This window comes from Cucurbita pepo, chromosome LG07 (genome assembly GCF_002806865.2).
Source record: "Cucurbita pepo subsp. pepo cultivar mu-cu-16 chromosome LG07, ASM280686v2, whole genome shotgun sequence".
Classification (NCBI taxonomy): Eukaryota; Viridiplantae; Streptophyta; class Magnoliopsida; order Cucurbitales; family Cucurbitaceae; genus Cucurbita; species Cucurbita pepo.
Genome location: NC_036644.1, coordinates 8,628,667 through 8,653,532, shown reverse-complemented (window position 1 = coordinate 8,653,532; position 24,866 = coordinate 8,628,667). Strand labels below are relative to the sequence as shown.

The 24,866-nt window shown below is 37.0% G+C and overlaps 3 protein-coding genes and 1 pseudogene across 9 annotated transcripts in view; all 4 read left to right on the top strand.

The window, feature by feature from the left end:
- Positions 1–8,356, top strand: part of LOC111798283 (perakine reductase-like) — a 10,858-nt gene extending 2,502 nt beyond the window's left edge. Inside the window, exons 6-10 of one of the 7 annotated variants that reach the window (XM_023681335.1) lie at positions 2,001–2,097; positions 2,236–2,389; positions 3,015–3,219; positions 5,095–5,188; positions 8,284–8,354. In XM_023681335.1, coding sequence (XP_023537103.1) covers positions 2,001–2,097; positions 2,236–2,389; positions 3,015–3,202 — 439 coding nt within the window. In that variant the 3' untranslated portion in view covers positions 3,203–3,219; positions 5,095–5,188; positions 8,284–8,354. Of the gene's footprint in view, positions 1–541; positions 732–2,000; positions 2,098–2,235; positions 2,390–2,985; positions 3,220–5,094; positions 5,189–8,283 lie in introns of those variants that run through there. The other 6 variants (XM_023681336.1, XM_023681337.1, XM_023681339.1 and 3 more) reach the window with 6 other exon arrangements.
- Positions 7,146–11,404, top strand: LOC111798282 (probable aldo-keto reductase 1). The gene is made up of 8 exons (XM_023681334.1): positions 7,146–7,261; positions 8,284–8,359; positions 8,448–8,615; positions 8,706–8,906; positions 8,982–9,154; positions 10,134–10,230; positions 10,357–10,510; positions 11,079–11,404. The coding sequence occupies exons 2-8, from the start codon at positions 8,300–8,302 to the stop codon at positions 11,264–11,266; spliced, it is 1,041 nt and encodes a 346-aa protein (XP_023537102.1). The 5' UTR covers positions 7,146–7,261; positions 8,284–8,299; the 3' UTR covers positions 11,267–11,404.
- LOC111798285 lies at positions 11,195–17,130 on the top strand (annotated as a pseudogene).
- Positions 17,131–18,504: 1,374 nt separating this feature from the next.
- The window catches only part of LOC111798864 (peptide-N(4)-(N-acetyl-beta-glucosaminyl)asparagine amidase-like), a 7,527-nt gene continuing 1,165 nt past the window's right edge, over positions 18,505–24,866 (top strand). Inside the window, exons 1-12 of the mRNA XM_023682215.1 lie at positions 18,505–18,930; positions 19,053–19,151; positions 19,379–19,465; positions 20,216–20,298; positions 20,475–20,588; positions 22,661–22,715; positions 22,795–22,881; positions 23,867–23,922; positions 24,018–24,137; positions 24,277–24,289; positions 24,390–24,522; positions 24,692–24,806. Of these exons, the coding sequence (XP_023537983.1) occupies positions 19,089–19,151; positions 19,379–19,465; positions 20,216–20,298; positions 20,475–20,588; positions 22,661–22,715; positions 22,795–22,881; positions 23,867–23,922; positions 24,018–24,137; positions 24,277–24,289; positions 24,390–24,522; positions 24,692–24,806 (926 nt within the window). The 5' untranslated portion in view covers positions 18,505–18,930; positions 19,053–19,088. The remainder of the gene's footprint in view (positions 18,931–19,052; positions 19,152–19,378; positions 19,466–20,215; positions 20,299–20,474; positions 20,589–22,660; positions 22,716–22,794; positions 22,882–23,866; positions 23,923–24,017; positions 24,138–24,276; positions 24,290–24,389; positions 24,523–24,691; positions 24,807–24,866) is intronic.

The window sequence follows — 24,866 nt, the reverse complement described above, 5'->3', positions numbered from 1 at the left end:
ATAAACAGGTCTTTCTCTTCACTATTAACCCCTTTCCAGGCCTTGAAACAGTTACCAAGAGAAAAAGTTCAGATAGCCACAAAGTTTGGAATTACATGGGTTGGACATTCTATGACAGTGAAGGGAACCCCAGGGTATGTGCGGTCATGTTGTGAGGCTAGCTTGAAACGCCTTGACATAGACTACATTGATCTCTATTACCAACATCGTTCTGATACATCTACACCTATAGAAGAAACTGTAAATAGCCCTTACTCATTTCCCCACTTTGTTGTTCATTATACTAATTTTTTGTTCCTTTTTTCATTAGTGATAGCACTAACAAGTACTTGTAGATTGGTTTTGAGATATATGTTCTTGGTTTGTAGATGGGTGAGCTGAAAAAACTGGTGCAAGAGGGAAAGATCAAGTATATAGGTTTATCTGAAGCCAATCCACAGACAATAAGGAGAGCACATGCAGTTCATCCTATTACGGCTCTACAAATGGAGTGGTCGATCTGGACACGTGACATCGAGGACGAGATTGTTCCTCTCTGCAGGTATATGATAGACCCGTGATGTATTGAAATATAAAGGACAACCGAACTACAAGATAAACCTGTTTTGAGGTACTTGAACCCTCCCTTTCTTGAGATCACTCAACCCTTAAACCAACTAAACCCCAAGTCCACCGCTAGTAGATATTGTCATCTTTTGGTTCTCCCTTTTGGGTTTCTCCTCAAGGTTTTTAAAACGTTTCTGTTTGGGAGAGGTTTCCACATCCTTATACAGAATGTTTCGTTTTCCTCCCTAATCGATGTGGGATCTCACAATCCACCCCCTTGGGGCCAGCGTCCTCGCCGGCACACCACTCGGTGTTGGCTTTGATACCATTTGTAACAGCCCAAGCCCACCGCTAGCAGATGACCCATCGTCCTCGTTGACACACCACCCGGTGTCTAGCTCTAATACCATTTGTAACAGCCTAAGCCCACCGCTAGCATATATTGTCCTCTATGGGCTTACCCTTTTGGGCTTCCCCTCAAGGTTTTAAAACACATATGCAAGAGAGGTTTTCATACCCTTATAAGGAATGATTCATTCCCCTCTTCAACCGATGTGGGATCTCACACACTTGTTCCCCTCGCCAACCGATGTGGGATCTCACACACTTGTTCCCCTCGCCAATCAATGTGGGATCTCACAATCCACCACCCCTTTGGGGCCAGCGTCCACGCTGGCACTCGTTCATCTCCAATCGATGTGGGATCTCAGCTTAACTTTCCTCTTTCCCACTTCCTCTATTTATAACCAAAAGCCATAACAACTATTCCTAATTTCCTTCTAATTCCATTCCTATCAGTATGATTTGATATTTTAAACCCAGATTCTCCCAACAACTGTGATTATTAAGTTCAAAGCTAGGAACTACAGTTTGGCTTTATTGTATTTGGTAGTAAGAAATAATTGTTCCATCAATGTTCAAATCTTGGACTCTAAATCTACACCTCTTGAGTGGTCCTATCCATGTTTTGCATCTGTATCTTGATCACTGGTGGTTGTCACCCATTGGTAACTGAATCTCTTCAAGGAGTAGAGAACCATAATTTCTTTACTTTGTAAGCTTCGTTTGATAACCTTTTTGACTTTTGGTTTTTTGTTTTTGAAAATTAACTGTTCTATCTATCAGTTTCTTTGTTTTTTCAAAATCCAAACTAAAATTTGAAGATTAAATAGAATAGTTTGTAAAAACTTGTTTTAGTTTTTGGAGTTTGGCTAAGAATTCAAACGTTTTCTAAGAAAAAATAAAAACATACGGTAAAGAAATGATGAGAAAACAAGTATAAATTTCAAAAACAAAGAACAAAAAACGAAAAAAATCAAATAATTATGAAATGAGACCTAAATGATTAGCTTTTGCCTTGTTACATAGCTTGTTTTTCTCGTTTTTATGCCTATGCTGCTGTCATATTTTTCCTTTGCTAAATAAGAGGACATTGCCCCTTGATTGTTTTGTAGAAATCTAGGGATAGGTATTGTTCCTTACAGCCCCCTCGGTCGAGGCTTCTTTGCCGGTAAAGCCGTTGCGGAAAGTTTGCCTGCTGAGAGCCTATTGGTATCTAATTTGCACTATTTCTCTCTCAGTTAGGAAATAATAATGCTTTGATTAGGACATTTTTTTTTTTTTTGAGACGATGGTAAGATTAGTCTGAAGTAAATTTCGAAACTCGTGTCTAATCTCTTCTTTTCTTAGAGCTTGCATCCTCGATTCATCGAAGAAAACTTGGAGAAGAACAAGTGCTTTTACACACGAATAGAGAAGCTTGCTGAAAAGCACCATTGCTCTCCTGCTCAACTTTCTCTTGCATGGGTTCTCCAACAAGGAGATGACGTTGTTCCAATTCCAGGTGATCCTCAAACCATCTTTCGGCTAACTTAGTCTCGTTCTTGTCTAAATATTAGTTGATTTGGTTAGAAGTAGTAGACCCGTGGTGGGTCAGCAAACCGGGCCTACGGTTCTAATGATTCTGTAGATATAGAAAGAGCTTCACTGATTGCTCGGTTTTCTATTTCTTTTTCAGAAAATCGATATTAAAACGTTAAATTTAGGCTTTGTGAATTAAGGACTCATATGATTCTCCTTCCTCGACTTTGGTTCTCTCTCCTGGTTTTCAATAACACAGAAACTTGCTTGGTCAGGTTTTCCTTTTATTTGAATTCGTAGAGTAGGCAAAGACCCAACTATACGATCGGAGTTTAGACACGTAAACCATGGGTCCCCCGAATATCCATCATCAACCAACCCCCTTTCCTGGCTAAGAAGTAGAGAAGGACCTAAGAACTAAATAAACAAAGCCGTAAAAGTTTCGTGACTAAATTTATAATTTTACGGAAGTTATAGCACAAGAACAAAGATGGGAAATCTTTCATAAACCTATTATTTTGAGCTATCTTCTACCTTCTGCATACAAATTCCCGTACAGATACTTTCTTTTCTTTTCAGGACTTGTTCTTGTCCTTTTTTGTTACTAGGCACAACCAAGATAAAAAATTTGGAGCAGAACATCGGTTCCTTGACAGTGATGCTCGACAAAGACGACCTGAACGAGATTTCTGAGGCAGTACCCGAAAGCGAGGTAGCTGGAAATAGAAATTATGATAGCTTGATGTATGCAACATGGAAATATGCTAACACACCTCCAAAAATGAATGACATCTGAACCTGAGACATTCAAAGGTTTGCATACACCTTAATGATGGTTCTACAAGATTTGGACAAAAGGAGTTCAACTTATTTTACCATCATTTTCAATAAATGTATGAAGAGTTCTATAAATGATGTTGTTTATCAGGGATAGATGTACTGTGAACATTGATAACAGGTTACCGAGTAATGTTTTGAGATAGCTCCCAAGATCTTCGGTTCATGCTTGTAGGTAGAAAACTTGAAAGGGCTTCACTTAAGGGGTTACCGAGTAATCGGTTCACCCATGTGGTTGCCGAGTAATGTTTTGAGATAGCTCTCAAGACCTTCGGTTCATGCTTGTAGGTAGAAAGCTTGAAGGAGCTTCACTTAAGAGGTTACTGAGTAATCGGTTCACCCAAGAGGTTACCGAGTAATGTTTTGAGATAGCTCCCAAGATTAGTTCACACTCATAGGTAGAAAACTTGAAAGGGTTTCACTTAAGGGGTTACTGAGTAATTGGTTCACCCAAGAGGTTACCGAGTAATGTTTTGAGATAGCTCCCAAGATCTTCAGTTCACACTCGTAGGTAGAAAACTTGAAAGGGTTTCACTTAAGGGGTTACCGAATCATTGGTTCACCCAAGAGGTTACCGAGTAATATTTCAAGATAGCTCCCAAGATTTTCAGTTTGCACTTGTAGGTAGAAAACTTGAAAGGGCTTCACTTAAGGGGTTACCCAGTAATCGATTCACCCATAAGGTTGCCGAGTAATGTTTTGAGATAGCTCCCAAGATCTTCGGTTCACGCTCGTAGGTATAAAACTTGAAAGGGCTTCTCTTAAGGGGTTACCGAGTAATTGGTTCACCTAAGAGGAACCAAGTAATGTTTTGAGATAGCTCCCAAGATCTTCAATTCACACTCGTAGGTAAAAAACTTGAAAGGGGTTCGCTTATCGGGTGAACGTTCACCCAAGAGGTTACCGAGTAATTGGTACACTCATAGGCTAACACCAAAGTTTGAAATCAAGTAAAAATTATGTCATTTTGTTTTGTCCAGTAGAATTAACCATAACTTAGCAATATCTTTAATCAATATAGCAAAAATGTCATTTGGTTTATGAGTTTAATTGGTAGAAATTAATATAGCTCGTGTTTATATAGCTTGGATTTAGGCAACTTGAGTTTATATAGCTCGTAGAGTTAACAACCCTAACAAAATCATAGGCCGACTTCTCAACTTTGAGTTGCACAAGCCTAGCTTAGAAGTCATCCGTCTAGCTACTTCAAAGCAAATGAATATAAGACTGTACTTTAGGGACTTATTTAGTCGAGAATATATGTCTTGACCCGTTGATCTAAACTTTAAAGACCCACGAATTAGCTCGAGAATAGCTCGATTGAAAAAGTAATATATGTAATTTTGACTTAGAGATTTGAATTTTCGCCTAATCTGCCAAAACTCAAAAACATTATTGGGAAACAAACTAAGTTTTGATTAATCGAATCTCTATAAAGGAAATCTGATAAGCAAGAGAGGCAAAAGGGTGGATCGAAGAACTGGGTGCGATGAATCTGTGCTCATTTTGATCATATTGAATGAAAATAAAATTAAAGAAAATAAAAGAAATGGGGCCGAGGGCTGACCTTTGATGGAGACGAGACACAGTCCTCTGGTTATTCCGATTTTTCTTTTTTGCTTCAGCGATAGAGAAAGGAACAAAAAATAATGCCTAGAAACCTGTCTTTTTTTAGTTGTCAGTCGATTAAACAAATGTACAAATTGTGTCCACACGTGTGATGAGATTGATGGTCGAGATATTCTTAAATTAGTGTCTAAATTGTTTATTAATAGCTTACAAGTTTAATTAATATAATGATAAGTTACAATGTATCTTTAGTATAAAAAAATTTCTTAATTTTTGGGACAGGTTGGCAGCATTTTTTAGTGCGCAGACTTCTGAAACTGGCTGATGGGTTGAGTATCCAAATACCGAAGTGAAACAGGGAAATCAAGGAATCAAGGTAAGTCCCCATTTTAATTTTCCCGTTTCCATTACAAATTTTGTCGTAGAAACTGTTCTTGATCGGTGGAAATGGAAGCATTATAGTCCCTTAGGTTGACTTCTACAGCTAAACAGTCTGTGCTAATCTTATCAACTGCTAGGTTTTTGCTTACTCAGATCTTGAAAATGGTTGAGAGAATTTAGTAATTGGAAGGAAAACAAAAATCCCTTCTAGTGGGGTTAACCCTTTAGTACGTACTAAATATTATATATGTTCCAATTTGAAGTGAAAGACTGTGATGTAAGCAATGATGAATAAGATGTCCAAAATATATATATATATATATGTAAGATCCCACGTTGGTTGGGAGGAAAATGAAACCTTTTCCTACTAGACGCGTTTTAAAAACTTTGATGGGAAGCCCGGAAGGGAAAGTCCAAAGAGGACAATATTTGCTAGCGGTGGACCTGGGCCGTTACAAATGGTATCAGAGTCAGACACTGGGCGACGTGTCAGTGGGTAGGCTGAGCCCTTAAGGGGGTGGACATGAGGCGATGTGCCAGCAAGGATGCTGGGACCCCGAAGGGGGTGGATTTGGTGGGGTNGACCCCGAAGGAGGTGGATTTGGTGGGGTCCACATCAATTGGATGTGCCAGCAGGAAGGCTGAGCCCTGAAAGAGGTGGACATCAGGCGATGTGCTAGTAAGGATGATGGGCCCTCCGAGTAATATTTCAAGATAGCTCCCAAGATTTTCAGTTTGCACTTGTAGGTAGAAAACTTGAAAGGGCTTCACTTAAGGGGTTACCCAGTAATCGATTCACCCATAAGGTTGCCGAGTAATGTTCTGAGATAGCTCCCAAGATCTTCGGTTCACGCTCGTAGGTATAAAACTTGAAAGGGCTTCTCTTAAGGGGTTACCGAGTAATTGGTTCACCTAAGAGGAACCAAGTAATGTTTTGAGATAGCTCCCAAGATCTTCAATTCACACTCGTAGGTAAAAAACTTGAAAGGGGTTCGCTTATCGGGTGAACGTTCACCCAAGAGGTTACCGAGTAATTGGTACACTCATAGGCTAACACCAAAGTTTGAAATCAAGTAAAAATTATGTCATTTTGTTTTGTCCAGTAGAATTAACCATAACTTAGCAATATCTTTAATCAATATAGCAAAAATGTAATTTGGTTTATGAGTTTAATTGGTAGAAATTAATATAGCTCGTGTTTATATAGCTTGGATTTAGGCAACTTGAGTTTATATAGCTCGTAGAGTTAACAACCCTAACAAAATCATAGGCCGACTTCTCAACTTTGAGTTGCACAAGCCTAGCTTAGAAGTCATCCGTCTAGCTACTTCAAAGCAAATGAATATAAGACTGTACTTTAGGGACTTATTTAGTCGAGAATATATGTCTTGACCCGTTGATCTAAACTTTAAAGACCCACGAATTAGCTCGAGAATAGCTCGATTGAAAAAGTAATATATGTAATTTTGACTTAGAGATTTGAATTTTCGCCTAATCTGCCAAAACTCAAAAACATTATTGGGAAACAAACTAAGTTTTGATTAATCGAATCTCTATAAAGGAAATCTGATAAGCAAGAGAGGCAAAAGGGTGGATCGAAGAACTGGGTGCGATGAATCTGTGCTCATTTTGATCATATTGAATGAAAATAAAATTAAAGAAAATAAAAGAAATGGGGCCGAGGGCTGACCTTTGATGGAGACGAGACACAGTCCTCTGGTTATTCCGATTTTTCTTTTTTGCTTCAGCGATAGAGAAAGGAACAAAAAATAATGCCTAGAAACCTGTCTTTTTTTAGTTGTCAGTCGATTAAACAAATGTACAAATTGTGTCCACACGTGTGATGAGATTGATGGTCGAGATATTCTTAAATTAGTGTCTAAATTGTTTATTAATAGCTTACAAGTTTAATTAATATAATGATAAGTTACAATGTATCATTAGTATAAAAAAATTTCTTAATTTTTGGGACAGGTTGGCAGCATTTTTTAGTGCGCAGACTTCTGAAACTGGCTGATGGGTTGAGTATCCAAATACCGAAGTGAAACAGGGAAATCAAGGAATCAAGGTAAGTCCCCATTTTAATTTTCCCGTTTCCATTACAAATTTTGTCGTAGAAACTGTTCTTGATCGGTGGAAATGGAAGCATTATAGTCCCTTAGGTTGACTTCTACAGCTAAACAGTCTGTGCTAATCTTATCAACTGCTAGGTTTTTGCTTACTCAGATCTTGAAAATGGTTGAGAGAATTTAGTAATTGGAAGGAAAACAAAAATCCCTTCTAGTGGGGTTAACCCTTTAGTACGTACTAAATATTATATATGTTCCAATTTGAAGTGAAAGACTGTGATGTAAGCAATGATGAATAAGATGTCCAAAATATATATATATATATATGTAAGATCCCACGTTGGTTGGGAGGAAAATGAAACCTTTTCCTACTAGACGCGTTTTAAAAACTTTGATGGGAAGCCCGGAAAGAAAAGCCCAAAGAGGACAATATTTGCTAGCGGTGGACCTGGGCCGTTACAAATGGTATCAGAGTCAGACACTGGGCGATGTGTCAATGGGTAGGCTGAGCCCTTAAGGGGGTGGACATGAGGCGATGTGCCAGCAAGGATGCTGGGACCCCGAAGGAGGTGGATTTGGTGGGGTCCACATCAATTGGATGTGCCAGCAGGAAGGCTGAGCCCTGAAAGAGGTGGACATCAGGCGATGTGCTAGTAAGGATGATGGGCCCTAAAGGAGGGTGGATTGTAAGATCCCACATCGGTTGGTGAGGAGAACGAAACACATTTTATAAGGGTGTGAGAACCTTTCCCTAGTAGACACGTTTTAAAAACCTTGAGGGGAAGCCCGAAAGGGAAAGCCCAACAACATCTGCTAGCAATGGATCTGGACCGTTACAATATAATATTATATTTTTAATTTGAAGTGATAGACTGTGATGTAAGCAATGATGAATGTCATTTTGTTGATTCCCCACGTGATATTCCCTCTACATCTTGGTCCTACATATATATATATATATATATATATGAGGATTGGTTATCAGACTACTAAAAGAACTCATTAACTTTCTGCTCACAAGATTTAGAGCGAAAATAATGGCAGAGGGGCAAGGAGTTCAGATTCCCAGAGTGCAACTTGGAAGTCAGGGACTTGAGGTAAAAGTCATTGAATGTTCATTCTCAAGTTTAATGAGAAAAGTTCATGAACAAAAGCTTTATTTTCTCATATTTTTATGAACTTCAGGTCTCAAAATTGGGATTTGGATGTATGGGCTTGACTGGAATCTACAATTCTTCTCTATCTGATGAAGAAGGCATCTCAATACTAAAGGAAGCTTTCAATAAGGGAATCACTTTTTTCGATACAGCCGATGCATATGGACCCCATTCTAACGAAATCCTGATCGGAAAGGTACTCAGCTCTGCTTTTGAATGATGGTTCCACAGCCAATATAAGCACATAATAAACAGGTCTTTCTCTTCACTATTTCCCCCTTTCCAGGCCTTGAAACAGTTACCAAGAGAAAAAGTTCAGATAGCCACAAAGTTTGGGATTACAAGGGTTGGACATTCTATGACAGTGAAGGGAACCCCAGAGTATGTGCGGGCATGTTGTGAGGCTAGCTTGAAACGCCTTGACATAGACTACATTGATCTCTATTATCAACATCGTACTGATACATCTACACCTATTGAAGAAACTGTAAATAGCCCTTGCTCATTTCCCCACTTTGTTGTTATGTAGATTGGTTTTGAGATATATGTTCTTGATTTGTAGATGGGTGAGCTGAAAAAACTGGTGCAAGAGGGAAAGATTAAGTATATAGGTTTATCTGAAGCCAATCCACAGACAATAAGGAGAGCACATGCAGTTCATCCTATTACGGCTCTACAAATGGAGTGGTCGATCTGGACACGTGACATTGAGGACGAGATTGTTCCTCTCTGCAGGTATATGATAGACCCTTAATGTATTGAAATATAATGGATAATTGAACTGTAAGATAAACCAAGTGTTTTGAGGTACTTGAACCCTCCCTTGAACCAACTGAATCAATGCTTATGTAATAGCCCAAGCTCACTACTAGTAGATATTGTCTTTTTTGGACTTTTCCTTTCGAGCTTTCTCTCAAAATTTTTAAAATGCGTCTGTTAGGAAGATGTTTCCACACCCTTATAAAGAGTGTTTTGCTCACCTCTCCAACCGATGTGGGATCTCACAATCCACCTCCCCTGAGCGTCCTTGCTGACACTCGTTCCCTTCTCCAATCGATGTGGGACTCTCCAATTCACCCCTCTTTGGGCCTAGCATCCTTGTTGGCACCCTGCCTTGTGTCCACCACCTTCGGGGCTCAACTTCCTCGCTGACACTTCGCCTGGTGTCTGGCTTTGATACCATTTGTAACAGCTCAAGTCCACCGCTAGCAGATATTGTCCTCTTTGAGCATTCCCTTTCGGTCTTCCCCTCAAGGTTTTTAAAACGTGTCTACTAGTGTGAGGTTTCCACACTTTTATAAAGAGTATTTTGTTCCCCTCCAACAACGTGGGATCTCACAATTTGACTTTTGGTTTTTAGTTTTTGAAAATTATGCTTACAAATACTATTTCTACGTCCTATCTATGAGTTTGTTTGTTTTTCTATCTACTTTTTACCTATGTTATCAAAATCCAAGCTAAGTTTGAAGGTTAAAAACGAATAGTTTGTAAAAACTTGTTTTAATTTTTGGAGTATGACAAAGAATTTTGATGAGAAACAAGTTTAAATTTCAAAAATAAAGAACAAAAGCGAAAAAAATCAAATAGTTATCAAATAAGACATAAATGATTAGCTTTTGCCCTGTTACACAGCTTGTTTTTCTCCTTTTTTATGCTGCTGTCATATTTTTTTCTTTGCTAAATAAGAGGACATTGCCATGTGATTGTTTTGTAGAGATCTAGGGATAGGTATTGTTCCTTACAGCCCTCTCGGTCGAGGCTTCTTTGCCGGTAAAGCCGTTGTGGAAAGTTTGCCTTCTGAGAGCCAATTGGTATCTATTTTGCACTATTTCTCTCTCAGTTAGAGTTTAATAATGCTTTGATTAGGACATTTCTTTTTTTTTTTTAGACGATGGTAAGATCAGTCTGAAGTAATGTCTAATCTCTTCTTTTCTTAGAGCTTACATCCTCGATTCATCGAAGAAAACTTGGAGAAGAACAAGTGCTTTTACACACGAATAGAGAAGCTTGCTGAAAAGCACCATTGCTCTCCTGCTCAACTTTCTCTTGCATGGGTTCTTCAACAAGGAGATGACGTTGTTCCAATTCCAGGTGATCCTCAAACCGATCGACTAACTTAGTCTCATTCCTATCTAAATATTAGTTGATTTTCTTAGAAATGGTAGACATGTGGTGGGTCAACAGGCCGGACCTACAGTTCTAATGATTCCGTAGATACAGAAAAAGCTTCACTGGTTGCTCGGCTTTCTATTTCATTTTTCAGAAAATCGATATTAAAACGTCAACTTTAGGCTTTGTGAATTAAGGAGGACTCATATGATTCTCCTTCCTCGACTTCGGTTCTCTCTCCTAGTTTTCAATAACATAGAAACTTGCTTAGTCAGGTCTTTCTTCCTTTTATGTGAATTTGTAGCTTTTATGTGAATGTATAGAGTAGGCAGAGACCCAACTATACGATCAGAGTTTAAACACGTAAACCATGACTAAGAAATAGAGAAGGGCCTAAGAACTAAATAAACAAAACCGCAAAAGTTTCATGACTAAATTTATAATTTTACCGACAAGAACAAAGATGGAAAATCTTTCATAAACCTATTACTTTCCCATACAGATACTTTCTTTTCGTTTCAGAACTTGTTCTTGTCTTTTTTGTTACTAGGCACAACCAAGATAAAGAATTTGGAGCAGAACATCGGTTCCTTGACGGTGAAGCTCGACAAAGACAACCTGAACGAGATTTCTGAGGCAGTACCCGAAAGCGAGGTAGCTGGAAGTAGAAGTTATGATAGCATGATGCATGCAACATGGAAATATGCTAACTCACCTCCACTAGTGAATGACATCTGAACCTGAGACATTCAAAGGTTTGCATACACCTTAATGATGGTTCTACAAGATTTGGACAATAGGAGTTCAACTTATTTTACCATCTTTTTCAATAAATGTATGAATGAGTTCTATAAATGATGTTGTTTATCAGGGATAGATGTACTGTGAACATTGATAACAGGTTACCGAGTAATGTTTTAAGATAGCTCCCAAGATCTTCGGTTCATGCTCGTAGGTAGAAAACTTGAAGGGCTTCACTTAAGGGGTTACCGAGTATTCGGTTCACCCATGAGGTTGCCGAGTAATGTTTTAAGATAGCTCCCAAGATCTTCGGTTCACGCTCGTAGGTATAAAACTTGAAAGGGCTTCACTTAAGGGGTTACCGAGTAATCGGTTCACCCAAGAGGATACCAAGTAATGTTTTGAAATAGCTCCCAATATCTTCGATTCACACTCGTAGGTAGAAAACTTGAAAGGAGTTTGCTTAAGGGGTTATCGTGTAATAGGTTCACCCAAGAGGTTACCGAGTAATTGGTACACTCGTAGGCTAACTCAAAAATTTAAAATCAAGTAAAATTATGTCATTTTGTTTTGTCCAGTAGAATTAACCATAACTTAGCAATATCTTTAATCAATATAGCAAAAATTTCATTTGGTTTATGAGTTTATAATTGGTAAAAATTAATATAGCTCGGATTTAGGCAAGTCGAGTTTATATAGCTCGCAGAGTTAATAACCCTAACTAAAACATAGGCCGACCTCTTAACTTCGAGTTGCACAAGCCGAACTTAGAAGTCATCCTTCTAACTACTTCAAAGCAAATTAATGCAAGATGGTACCTTTTTGGTGGGGGAAGGGAAGGAAGTGACTTACATGGTCAGGAGTAAGTGCCTTGATTGATTGAATTGTACCGTAAAAGTGAGCTAAACTTTAAAGACCCACGAATTAGCTCGAGTATAGCTCGATTGAAAAAGTTTTGATCAATCGAATCTCTATAAAAGAAATCTGATAAGCAAGAGAGGCAAAAGGGTGGATGGAAAAACTGGATGTGATGAATCTGTGCTCATCTTGATCATATTGAATGAAAATAAAATTAAAGAAAAATAAAAAGAAAATAAAAGAANAAACTGGGTGTGATGAATCTGTGCTCATCTTGATCATATTGAATGAAAATAAAATTAAAGAAAAATAAAAAGAAAATAAAAGAAATGGGGCCGATGGCTGACCTTTGATGGTGACGAGACACAATCCTCTGGTTATTCCGATTTTTCTTTTTTGCTTCAGTGATAGAGAAAGGAACAAACAATAATGCCTAGAAACCTCTGTCTTTTTTTGTTGTCAATCGTTTAAACAAATGTACAAACTGTGTCCACACGTGTTATGAGATTGATGGTCGAGATATTCTTAAATTAGCGTCTAAATTGTTTATTGATAGTTTACGACTTTAATTAATATAATGATAAGTTACAATGTATCATTAATATAAGTTACAAACGTACATGTTGACAGCACTTTTTAGTGCTTATTTATGCAGACTTCTGAAACTGGCTGACGGGTTGAGTATCCAAATTCGGAAGTGAAACTGGGAAATCAAGGAATCGAGGTAAGTCCCCATTTTAGTTTTCCCGTTTCCATTACAAATTTTGTTGTAGAAACTGTTCTTGATCGGTGGAAATGGAAGCATTATAGTCCCTTAGGTTGACTTCTACAGCTAAACAGTCTGCTAATCTTATCAACTGCTTGGTTTTTGCTTACTCAGATCTTGAAAATGGTTGAGAGAATTTAGTAATTGGAAGGAAAACAAAAACCCCTTCTAGTGGGGTTCACCCTTTAGTACGTACTAAATAAAATGTTCCAATTTGAAGTGAAAGACTGTGAAAGACTGTAATGTAAGCAATGATGAACAAGAAGTCCTATATAAATATACATATATATATTATATTTTCAATTTGAAGTGCTAAGATTGTGTTGTAAGCAATGATGAATGTCATTTTGTTGATCCCCACGTGATATTCCCTCTACATTTTGGTCCTATATATATATATATATATATTTGAGGATTGGTTCATCAGACTACTAAAAGAATTCACTAACTTTCTGCTTACAAGAGTTAGAGTGACAAGAATGGCAGAGGGGCAAGGAGTTCAGATTCCCAGAGTGCAACTTGGAAGTCAGGGACTTGAGGTAAAACTCAAATGCCTTTAGCTGAATGTTCATTCTCAAGTTTAATGAGGAAAGTTGATGAACAAAACCTTTCTCAAGCTTTATTTTCTCATATTTTTATGAACTCCAGGTCTCAAAATTGGGATTTGGATGTACGAGCTTGACTGGAATCTACAATTCTTCTTTATCTGATGAAGATGGCATCTCAATACTAAAGGAAGCTTTCAATAAGGGAATCACTTTTTTCGATACAGCTGATGCGTATGGACCCCATTCTAACGAAATCCTGATTGGAAAGGTACTCAGCTCTGCTTTTGAATGATGGTTCCACAGCCAATATAAGCACATAATCAACAGGTCTTTCTCTTCACTATTTCCCCCTTTCCAGGCCTTGAAACAGTTACCAAGAGAAAAAGTTCAGATAGCCACAAAGTTTGGGGTTACAAGGGTTGGACTTTCTTTGACAGTGCAGGGAACCCCAGAGTATGTGCGGGCATGTTGTGAGGCTAGCTTGAAACGCCTTGACATAGACTACATTGATCTCTATTATCAACATCGTACTGATACGTCTACACCTATTGAAGAAACTGTAAATAGCCCTTGCTCATTTCCCCAATTTGTTGTTAGTAGATTGGTTTTGAGATATATGTTCTTGATTTGTAGATGGGTGAGCTGAAAAAACTGGTGCAAGAGGGAAAGATTAAGTATATAGGTTTGTCTGAAGCCAATCCACAGACAATAAGGAGAGCACATGCAGTTCATCCAATTACGGCTCTACCGATGGAGTGGTCGATCTGGACACGTGACATTGAGGACGAGATTGTTCCTCTCTGCAGGTATATGATAGACCCTTACTGTATTGCCCTCTTTGGGTTTTTCCTTTCGAGTTTTATTTCAAGGTTTTTAAAATGCGTATGCTAGAGAGAGGTTTCCACACCCTTATAAAGAATGCTTCGCTCTCTTCCCCAACCGACGTGGGATCTCACAATCCACCCCCTTCGAGACTCAGTGTCCTCGTTGACACTCTGTAATCGCCCAAACCCACCGCTAGTAGATATTGTCATCTTTGGGCTTTCCCTTAAGGGCTTCCCCTCAAAGTTTTAAAACGCGTTCGTTAGAGAGAGGTTTCCACGCCTTTATAAGGAATGCTTCGTTCACCTCTTCAACCGATGTGAGATCTCACAATCCACCCCCTTGGGAGTCCAAAATCCTTGTTGGCACACTACCCAGTGTTTGGCTCTGATACTATTTGTAACAGTCAAATCCCACTGCTAGCATATGGCACAGCGTCCTCGCTGGCACACCATCCGGTGTTTGGCTCGATACCCTTTGTAACAACCCAGCTCAAACCCATCTTTGGAGGCCTAGCGTCCTTGCTGGTACTCGTTTCTCTCTCTAATCGATGTGGGATCTCAACTTTAACTTTCTCCTTTCCCACCCCCTCTATTTATAACCAAAAACCATAGCAACCACTCTAACTAATTATAATATACCCTTATAATATTCCTAATTTCTTTCTAATGCCATTCCTATCAGTATGATTTGATATTTTAATCCCAGATTCTCCCAACAACTGTGATTTATTAAGTTCAAAGCTAGGAACTACAATTTGGCTTTATTGTACTTGGTAGTAAGAAATAATTGTTCCATTAATGTTCAAACCTTGGACTCTATACCTACACCTCTTGAGTGTCCTAATCCCTAATGTTTAAGGCTTTTGATGTTTATATTGGGACTGATGTTTATAGTTTAAATGTTTGAAAGCTATATTTAGTAAATTGAAACCATATATATATCTCATTGGAGAGTGCTCTCAAATCTTCATTCTTTGTATTTTATCTTGTACATACCTGAGTCATCAATAAAACCTTTAACCAATATTCTGTTAGGAATCACGACTCTCCATAATGGTATGATATTGTCCACTTTGAGCATAAGCTCTCAATAAAACCTTTATAACCAATATTCTATTAGGAATCACGACTCTCCACAATGATATGATATTGTCCATCAATAAAACCTTTATAACCAATATTCTATTAGGAATCACGACTCTCCATAATGGTATGATATTGTCCACTTTGAGCATAAGCTCTCACGGCTTTGCCTTAGACTTCCCCAAAAGGCCTCATACCAATGGAGTTAGTATTCCTCACTTATAAACCCATGATCTTCCACTAAATTAACCAATGTGGGACACTCACTCCCCATAAACCTCAACATATTCCTCCTTGAATTTTCTCTCTCCTTGTTCTTTGTGTTCATCTTGATCGAGCGTGTGCGTTGTTGAGCGATCCTAACAACATTCTCAAATGGGACCTAAATGATTAGCTTTTGCCTTGTTAGATAGCTTGTTTTTCTCGTTTTTATGTCATGTTTTTTCTTTGCTGAATAAGAGGACATTGCCCTGTGATTGTTTTGTAGAGATCTAGGAATAGGTATTGTTACTTACAGCCCTCTCGGTCGAGGCTTCTTTGCTGGTAAAGCCGTTGTGGAAAGTTTGCCTGCTGAGAGCCTATTGGTATCTATTTTGCACTATTTCTCTCTCAGTTTGAGTTTAATAATGCTTTGATTAGGACACTTTTTGATCAGTCTGAAGTAAATTTCAAAACTCGTGTCTAATCTCTTCTTTTCTTAGAGCTTGCATCCTCGATGAATCGAAGAAAACTTGGAGAAGAACAAGTGCTTTTACACACGAATAGAGAGGCTTGCTGACAAGCACCATTGCTCTCCTGCTCAACTTTCTCTTGCATGGGTTCTCCAACAAGGAGATGACGTTGTTCCAATTCCAAGTGATCCTCAAACCAATAACCATCTTTCGACTAACTTAGTCTCGTTCCTGTCTAAATATTAGTTGATTTGGTTAGAAGTGGTAGACTCTTGGTGGGTCAGCAGGCTGGGCCTGCAGTTCTAATGATTCCATAAATACAGAAAGAGCTTCACTGGTTGCTCGGCTTTCTATTTCTTTTTTAGAAAATCGATATTAAAACGTCAACTTTAGGCTTTGTGAATTAAGGAGGACTCATATGATTCTCCTTCCTTGACTTCGGTTCTCTCTCCTAGTTTTTAATAACATAGAAACTTGATTAGCCCGGGCTTCCTTCCTTTTATGTGAATATATAGAGTAGGAAGAGACCCAAGTATACGATCGGAGTTTAAACACGTAAACCATGACTAAGAAATAGAGAAGGACCTAAGAACTAAATAAACAAAACCGCAAAAGTTTCCTAACTAAATTTATAATTTTACCGACAAGAACAAAGATGAAAAATCTTTCATAAACCTATCACTTTCTCGTACAGATACTTTCTTTTCGTTTCAGGACTTGTTCTTGTCTTTTTTGTTACTAGGCACAACCAAGATAAAGAATTTGGAGCACAACATCGCTTCCTTGACAGTGAAGCTCGACAAAGACGACCTGAACGAGATTTCCGAGGCAGTACCCGAAGGCGAGGTAGCTGGAAATAGAAGTTATGATAGCATGATTCATGCAACATGGAAATATGCTAACTCACCTCCACTAGTGAATGACATCTGAACCTGAGACATTCAAAGGTTTGCATACACCTTAATGCCAGTTCTACAAGATTTGGACAATAGGAGTCAATAAATGTATGAATGAGTTCTATAAATGATGCTGTTTATTAGGTATAGATGTCTTGTGAACATTGATGATGTATTTGAATCAATATGAAGAATTTGCCTGTGTTCCTTCTCCATTTGTTACCTATGTTTCATCTTAGCTCTTTATTAGAACCTAATTCTTGAAACATCTAACAGGTCACCGAGTCATGTTTTGAGATAGCTCCCAAGATCTTCGATTCACGCTCGTAGGTAAAAGACTTGAAAGGACTTCTCACTTAAGGGGTTACTGAGTAACCGGTTCACTCAAGAGGTTACTGAGTAATGTTTTGAGATAGCTCCCAAGATCTGGTTCACACTCGTAGGTAGAAAACTTGAAAGGAGTTCACTTAAGGAGTTACCGAGTAATTGGTTCACTTAAGGGGTTACTAAGTAATCGGTTCACTCAAGAGGTTACCGAGTAATGTTTTGAGATAGCTTCCAAGATCTTCGGTTCACGCTTGTAGGTAGAAAGCTTGAAAGGGCTTCACTTAAGGGGTTACCGAGTAAGTTCACCCAAGAGGTTATCGAGTAATATTTTGAGATAGCTCCCAAGATCTTAGGTTCACGCTTGTAGGTAGAAACCTTGAAAGGGCTTCACACAAGGGGTTACCAAGTAATCGGTTCACTAAAGAGATTACTAAGTAATGTTTTGAGATAGCTCCTAAAGATATTTGATTCACGTTCATAGGTAGAAAACTTGAAAGGGCTTTCACTTAAGGGATTATTGAATAATCACTTCACCCAATAGGTTACCGAGTAATTGTTTTGAGATAGCTCCCAAGATCTTCCGTTCAAAAAATCACTCAAAATATGTTTAATAATATTTTTAAAAGATAATATAATTAATATGTAACGGTACGTCTCGAAAATTAAATAAGTTTATAAGTTTATAGCATAAAATAATATATTTATATATTTTAAAAAAATATTCTTTTAGTGTAATTATATATTTCATGGATACGTATTTTCATAAATTTCTACTATTTAAATTACATCATTTTAAAATATTTTTTCAAAAATAAAATTGTAAAATACATAATCTCCAAAATAGGGCGTTTGAGGCTACTAATTTCAATGTTGCCATTCATTCCTCATTTTAAATTAAGATTTCTTTATAAATTATAATAAACAAAATCATATATATATATATATATATATATATATATTCGATATCTAAAATTTAAAAATTTTTCAAAGTTGAAGGTCACGAGCGCAACTCTAACAATTAAGACACGTTTTTTCTTCAGTTTTTAAATTAGAGTTTTTGTAATAGCTCAAACTCACCACTAACAGATATTGTCTATTTTGGTTCGTTATATCGCTGTTAGGCTCACGATTCGTTCCCCTCTTCAACTGATGTGAGATCGTGGAGAGCGTCCAAACTCTAATATCATTTGTAACAGCCTAAGTCACTTCTAATATCATTTGTAACAGCTTAAGTCACTGCTAGTTAGCAGATAGCTAGAGATTTCACTTATGAAAAAGTCTTTATTCCCATAATACAAATTAATACTTAAATTTTTTGAAACGGAAGTTTGCATTTAAATTGATGTTGTTTATTATTATTATAATATTTGAGGGAATTACGGTTTTGCCAACTGTTTATTTATTTAAGCTATTATAGAATCCCGCCGAGGTTATTTCTGTTTCCCGTCGGTTACAGCTTACAGCGAAGGAAACCCGGGAAGGAAGGTATCAAAACCGAAGTCATTTGTGTTTTCACTGTTGTTTCTGAAGTGAAGAGATTCGATGAAAACGATGCGATTCATGGCTGTATATACTGGACAAGTTTCAGTTGTTGTGATCGACTAGTGAAGAAGACAGCGTATCAGAAGGAGGAAAATCAACTTAGCGTGGAAAGAACTCTTACGGAGTTGCTGGAATCCGATCGGAAGGTTTTTTGTTTAGTAATTCGATCAATTTTTGTGTGAAGATGATTCAGTTCAGCGTTATTGATCTTCGTTTTTCGTGTTGGAGAATGTTTGCTGTTATTTTCTGATTTTGGGACTGAATTTAGGAGGAGGAGATAGCGTCTGTGTCGAAGAAGCTAGTTATGGATGATAGTGCGGAGAAGTTTGTGAGGAGGATAAACGGCTATATTGATCAAGTTCGCTTGGTATTTGCTTTCTTTTTTTCTTTTCTTTTTCTGTTTAAGCTGTGTTTTTAATTTGATTTTCCTTTGTACGTTTGGCATGAGAAACAATCGACATTGAGAATTTTTGTGGTTAAGTTGATAACTGATGATGTTTGTGAATAATGATGTGTTGGTGTATCCATTTTTTGTATTGTCCGTGCCAGAATTGTTTGCTCTTTACACTTTTGACGACCTGCTATTTGTTGCAGTATGAGGATCCAATAAGGCAAGAGTCTGCAAGGAAAACTGTTCCTGTGGAAGAGCTTCAAGAGAAAGCACTTGTCTCCCTGGCCAAGGTATCACTTAATTTGATGCCATTTCTTTTGCTTGTTTGTTTGTTTCATTCTTTTTTCTTGATATGTCATACGATTTTACGGGCAATTTGTTGAAACCATTCTCCCTGCTTACCAGTAAACCGCTCCATTATGATTTTGAATATAGTAATGCCTATGATTGGAGACAAGGGAGTGGATGCTTGTAGTGTCCCAGCCAAATCTCTGTTCCAAACTTATTGGCACAACTTTTTTCTTTTTATTCTGAATTTCAGTATCTTGGATATCTTAACTTAGTCAGTTGCACATGGTAAGACATAGATACCAAAATATTCTGGCATTCTATTGTTAAAGCATTCTAATTGCATATATATGTTTTTAATTAAATCAATGGAGACAAGGGAGTGGATGCTTGTAGTGTCCCAGCCAAATCTCTGTTCCAAACTTATTGGCACAATTTTATTCTTTTTATTCTGAATTTCAGTATCTTGGATATCTTAACTTAGTCAGTTACACATGGTAAGACATAGATACCAAAATATTCTGGCATTTTATTGTTAAAGCATTCTAATTGCATATATATATTTTTAATTAAATCTAATTGATTTTTGTGGCTTTGCAACTTTCCACGGACTCTGTTGCAATTCTTATTGTTTTTAATTAATGACTTTATTTTTCAAAGTTTGGTTGCTCTAGCTTAATAGGTTTAGGCATCTTCATATGAAAAAGTTTGTGAATGCTTGACAATTAGTCATTTTGGTGAACCTGTTGTAGGAGGGAAAGTACGAACCATCGAAATTGGAACAAGACCATGCCTTCTTGTTGCAGCTTCTTTTCTGGTTTAAACAATTATTCAGGTACTTGCCTTGGACGACTGTATTGGATGGATTATTAAACTGCAATTACTTTGAGAGTCAAGTTGTAATCCTTGGTCAATATGCTTCTATGGTTCTTTATGGATGTAACCTGAATCATGTGATGCACTAACATCATTGGTTTATGAAACTTCTGATTTAATTTATTACTTTTAAAGGTGGGTTAATGCACCTTCTTGTGAACATTGTGGAGATGCAACAACATTTCAAGATATGGGCGATCCACTTCCTTCAGAACTTCAGTTTGGCGCTAACCGAGTTGAAGTATATGGGTATGTGGAATGCTTTTGGTTAGGCTTATGCTTCTGGATTCATCATTCTATATTGCTAGATTTCTTCTCTGTTTTATTACACAGTTATGATTATGTAAACTATATTCTTTGCCAAACTATGAAGAAAACTGGGCATAATGAATTGTTTTCTTTTTTCCTGCTACTTAACAATTTCTCTGCCCCTATGCCCATGATCTTATTGAGTGGTGTGCTAATTAACATCATGTTAATCTTTGATGATGACTAATAATTTTTCACATTAAAATAAATAGTCATGAAGATGAATATGCTGTATTTTATTTTCATATCCTTCTTTAAATAGGTTAGTACTGCAGGTTGCAATTATCCTGCTTATGCTACTTTTGGGTTAAAAGTTCAATAACTAATCATTTCTACGTTTTAGCATGCATGATACGGCAGATTTGAAGGGCATTGCTGCTGAACCTTTGCAATAGCATTTAGAAAACACGACGTCATATTATTTCTCAAAACCTGAATTGATTAACTAAGGCTGTTACAAGCGTTAATATACTTGGTCTCTATATTTCTTGTTCATTTCAGATTTTCTTACAGTCTTCAAGGATAACTTTTCTTCTTGTCTTTTGTGGCTCTGTGCGATTCACGGCCTCCTCTTGGAGTGCAGTTTCCAATTGTTTTTCTGTAACAACACATTTTTTATAAATGTTGGTTGAAAGGAATTTTTGTATTAGTTGGTTGTGTCAGGGGGTTCTCTACTGGCGATCCTAGGTGTTCTTTTTCCATGTATTATATAAATCCTATCCATTTATCGAGAGGTGGAGACCTATAGATTCCAATCTTTTGGTGAGCCACTCTCCAAGAGCTCCCAACAATAGAAGCTTCTCTGTTTTTACCTTTTCCTTGCAAATCTTTTTACCTTGCATGAGAACTTTTCTCATTCAAGCTCTCTCCAACGAGTTTCATTAAGCCTTACTTAGGGGTTGTGCCTTGCAAGTCTATTAAGAGCGAGTTGATCTTTTAGAATAATTAAAAATGCTTTAACTAATGAAAATCACTTTTTGCTGGTACATTGCCAACAGTGCATTCGAAAATTCTAACATTTAAATTGCTTATAGGTTCAACATTTAACTAGTGTTGTTTCCAAAAGTGTTGTACTACAAGTACTCTTAATAGTTATCCCAAACTCACTCTAATTGTCACGTTGGCAATATCTTCAAGAGCCACTCCGGTGGTAGGGAGCTTTATTATCTATTCTATTATAGCCAAGATGAAACCAGGATAATTTCCCTTCACTTTGACCCATGCCTTTTTGGATAAAGTTCATTTACACAAACTAAGCATTTTTTACGATTTTGAAGGTTTAGGTTTTGCCTGGTTCCCATTATCAAGAAAATTTTCCTACTTTTTCCATCTCTTCGAGTAGTGGTCATCTTCAAATCATCTTTTCTGCATTATTATCAATCGTCATTTATGATTGTCTCTTTTTTATTTCAGTTCTTCTCAATCCACATCAAATAGTTGTCACTGATATGTTTCCAAAAAGATCTGATTGTCAGGAAGGAAGTTTTCTAAAACATTCACAAAGCAAAATAGTCCTTAGAAAGAGTATGTTATTACTCTTGTCACCCATAGACAACCAAAACAAAATAAGCACAATGTCAGTCTTCCACAGTGAACTAACCTAACTAAAAGAAAAGAAACACCTAATGGCTACCAGAACAATGCAGGAATGATAAGAAGGAACTTGTACAGAATTCTATGCTGAGCTAAACAAGCAAATATATTATGTGCTTGTGTTCTCACTCTCTAAATTAAAGGTTACTTTGTTAATGTTATCTTTTTTGAATGGCCTTTATATATAATATGGAAGAAAAGACTGGCTGAATTGAGGACCATTTCCAATTTTGTTCAACTTTTTGATAGTGGTAAATAATAGGCATAGAGGTTCAGTTTCAGTTTCAGGCTTTAGATGAGTTGGTGAATGATGGAATTACCTCACGTATTTGATGTTCTTTTTTTCTTGTTCCCTTCTTGTCTAATCTTCATTTTTTGTCTACTCTCTCTTTTTTTTTTTCTCCTTTTTACACCTCCAGCTGTAACTCATGCCAAATGGTTACACGTTTCCCACGCTTCAATGATCCAATAAAGGTATTCAACTTTATTTATCCCATCAAGAAGTCCCTATATAAATTATACATGTTTTAGTTTCACTCTCTCTTGCATGCAGCTTATTGAAACAAGGAGGGGACGCTGTGGAGAATGGGCCAATTGCTTTACGTTCTACTGTCGTGTTTTTGGCTATGAATCTCGATTTGTGAGTGGTCTCATGATTTATTCCTTTTCTTGTTAAATGATGTTGAGGGGAGATTCCGAAGGTAAGGAATCTATATGTCATAGTATATTGAGAAGGCTTCTATTGTTTTGATTAATTGAAGTCTGGCAATGACGAACTTCTATGCTTCAAATAAATAAGAATCGAATGGTAAATAACTGATGCTTTTCCAACTAGGTAAAGATCCTTGTGCTGGTGCCCGAAGAATCTTGAAGTTTTAACTGTTTTCTATTAAGCTCCTCCACTACAATAATTCAGTCTTGGTTAGAATCATTACTATATTAAAAGATAGGGGGTTGGAGAATCATTTTTGGACAATGTTATCTCAACTTCTCAATTGATAGTTTCAATAATGTGATTAATGTAATTTTTCAAATTTAGTTAATTAATTATAAATTTATGTTGTAAAAAAAATCTATTAAATTAGTGAGAAGTTAACCTTCACACATGCAAGTTGTGAGAAGAATTAACTATTTTGCTAAAAAAAAACAAATAGATATATTATTTTTTTTACTAAATTAGTGAAAAGTTACCAAGTATGACTACTCTCTTTATGAGTATAGGAGGAACCCTTGTACAATTAGAAAATCCAAACTCTAAAAAGGTTACAGACGTCTCTAGTAGAAGTTACAACACAAGGAAAATTACAAAAATGATCTCCAACTATGCAAGATATTCTATAAAATAAAAGTTGCAAATAGTTGATGAAGAACAGCAAGAGAGTGTCTTATGTTTAGCTAATCAACTCTCTCATCCCACAGTTTATCAGATGCCTTCAATTTCTTTCAAACCATATTTCTTGAAACAATTCTGTTCACCCCACAAAGAAGTTGAGTATTGTGCTTGACATCACTATCCATCACCCAAGCATAATGAATTATCCAGTATTTTAATTTACTTCTTTTAAGAAGAAACTGTAGTATGATATAAATTTGGCTCTTTGTACTAATTTTTGTTCCATCTCCAGATTCTTGATCTTACAGATCACGTTTGGACTGAATGCTTCTCTCATCTTTTAGGGAGGTTAGTTTAATTTATAGATCTACTGTTCTTAAAAAAAAAAAAAAAAAAAGTAATACAATTTCCAGTAATTTCAAAGCCTTCATTTCTTGTACCAGGACTCCTATTTTAGTGTTTCTCAATGACCAGCGTCATTTTTCAGACATCCACCCTAGCAGTAGAAGGAATTTCTTGTCTTCAGTCTATAGTGTTCTTTTCGTGCTTGCTGTTGATTTTGCGTGAATTATCTTGATCACATTTTGAAACTTCTCACTGCTGCCCTTTTCAAAAGAAATAATTGCAAGAAGAGGTAATGTTTTGTCCATGTCTATATTGTGTTACACAAATTTTGAAAATTATTCTGGTTACTTTGTGTAGAAGGAATGGGCTGGTTGGAAAATTTTATTAACCTGCTGAAATATAATAATCATTTTGCTAATATCGTTAAATGCATGATACACCTACTCATGATATTTTCTATCTCCATGTAGCTTAGATCGTTAGCTCTTCCATTTACAGTTTTGGAATGGACGCTTCCAACAGTTCCACGATCTGTTGCAGAGCGTACAACAATGACAGCGGATACTGTATCTTCACCCACCAAGGCATCATTATCTGATTCTAGTAAGCTCGTTATCTTGCAACTTCTCACTGCTTCATCATCAAAAGAATGAATTGGTTCTTCCACAACTAATACATACATATATTTAGTCTCTTGGATGGCTTAACTTACTTTAATCGTGTTAGACTTGGGCTTATGCTTGCTACATGTGAAACCATTTTTTTGTATCAGAGACACCAAACTCAGAGGGTAATCAAGATGAAACGTCTGAAAGTTTTTCTTTTGCCCTGGTAAATGGTGCGCTTGGAGTGTTTGAAGTTCATGGGCGAAGAATTCGGGACTTCAGGTACAATTCCTTCCGAATATCATGGAGTATAATAGAAATCTAGGTCATGAAAAATACTTG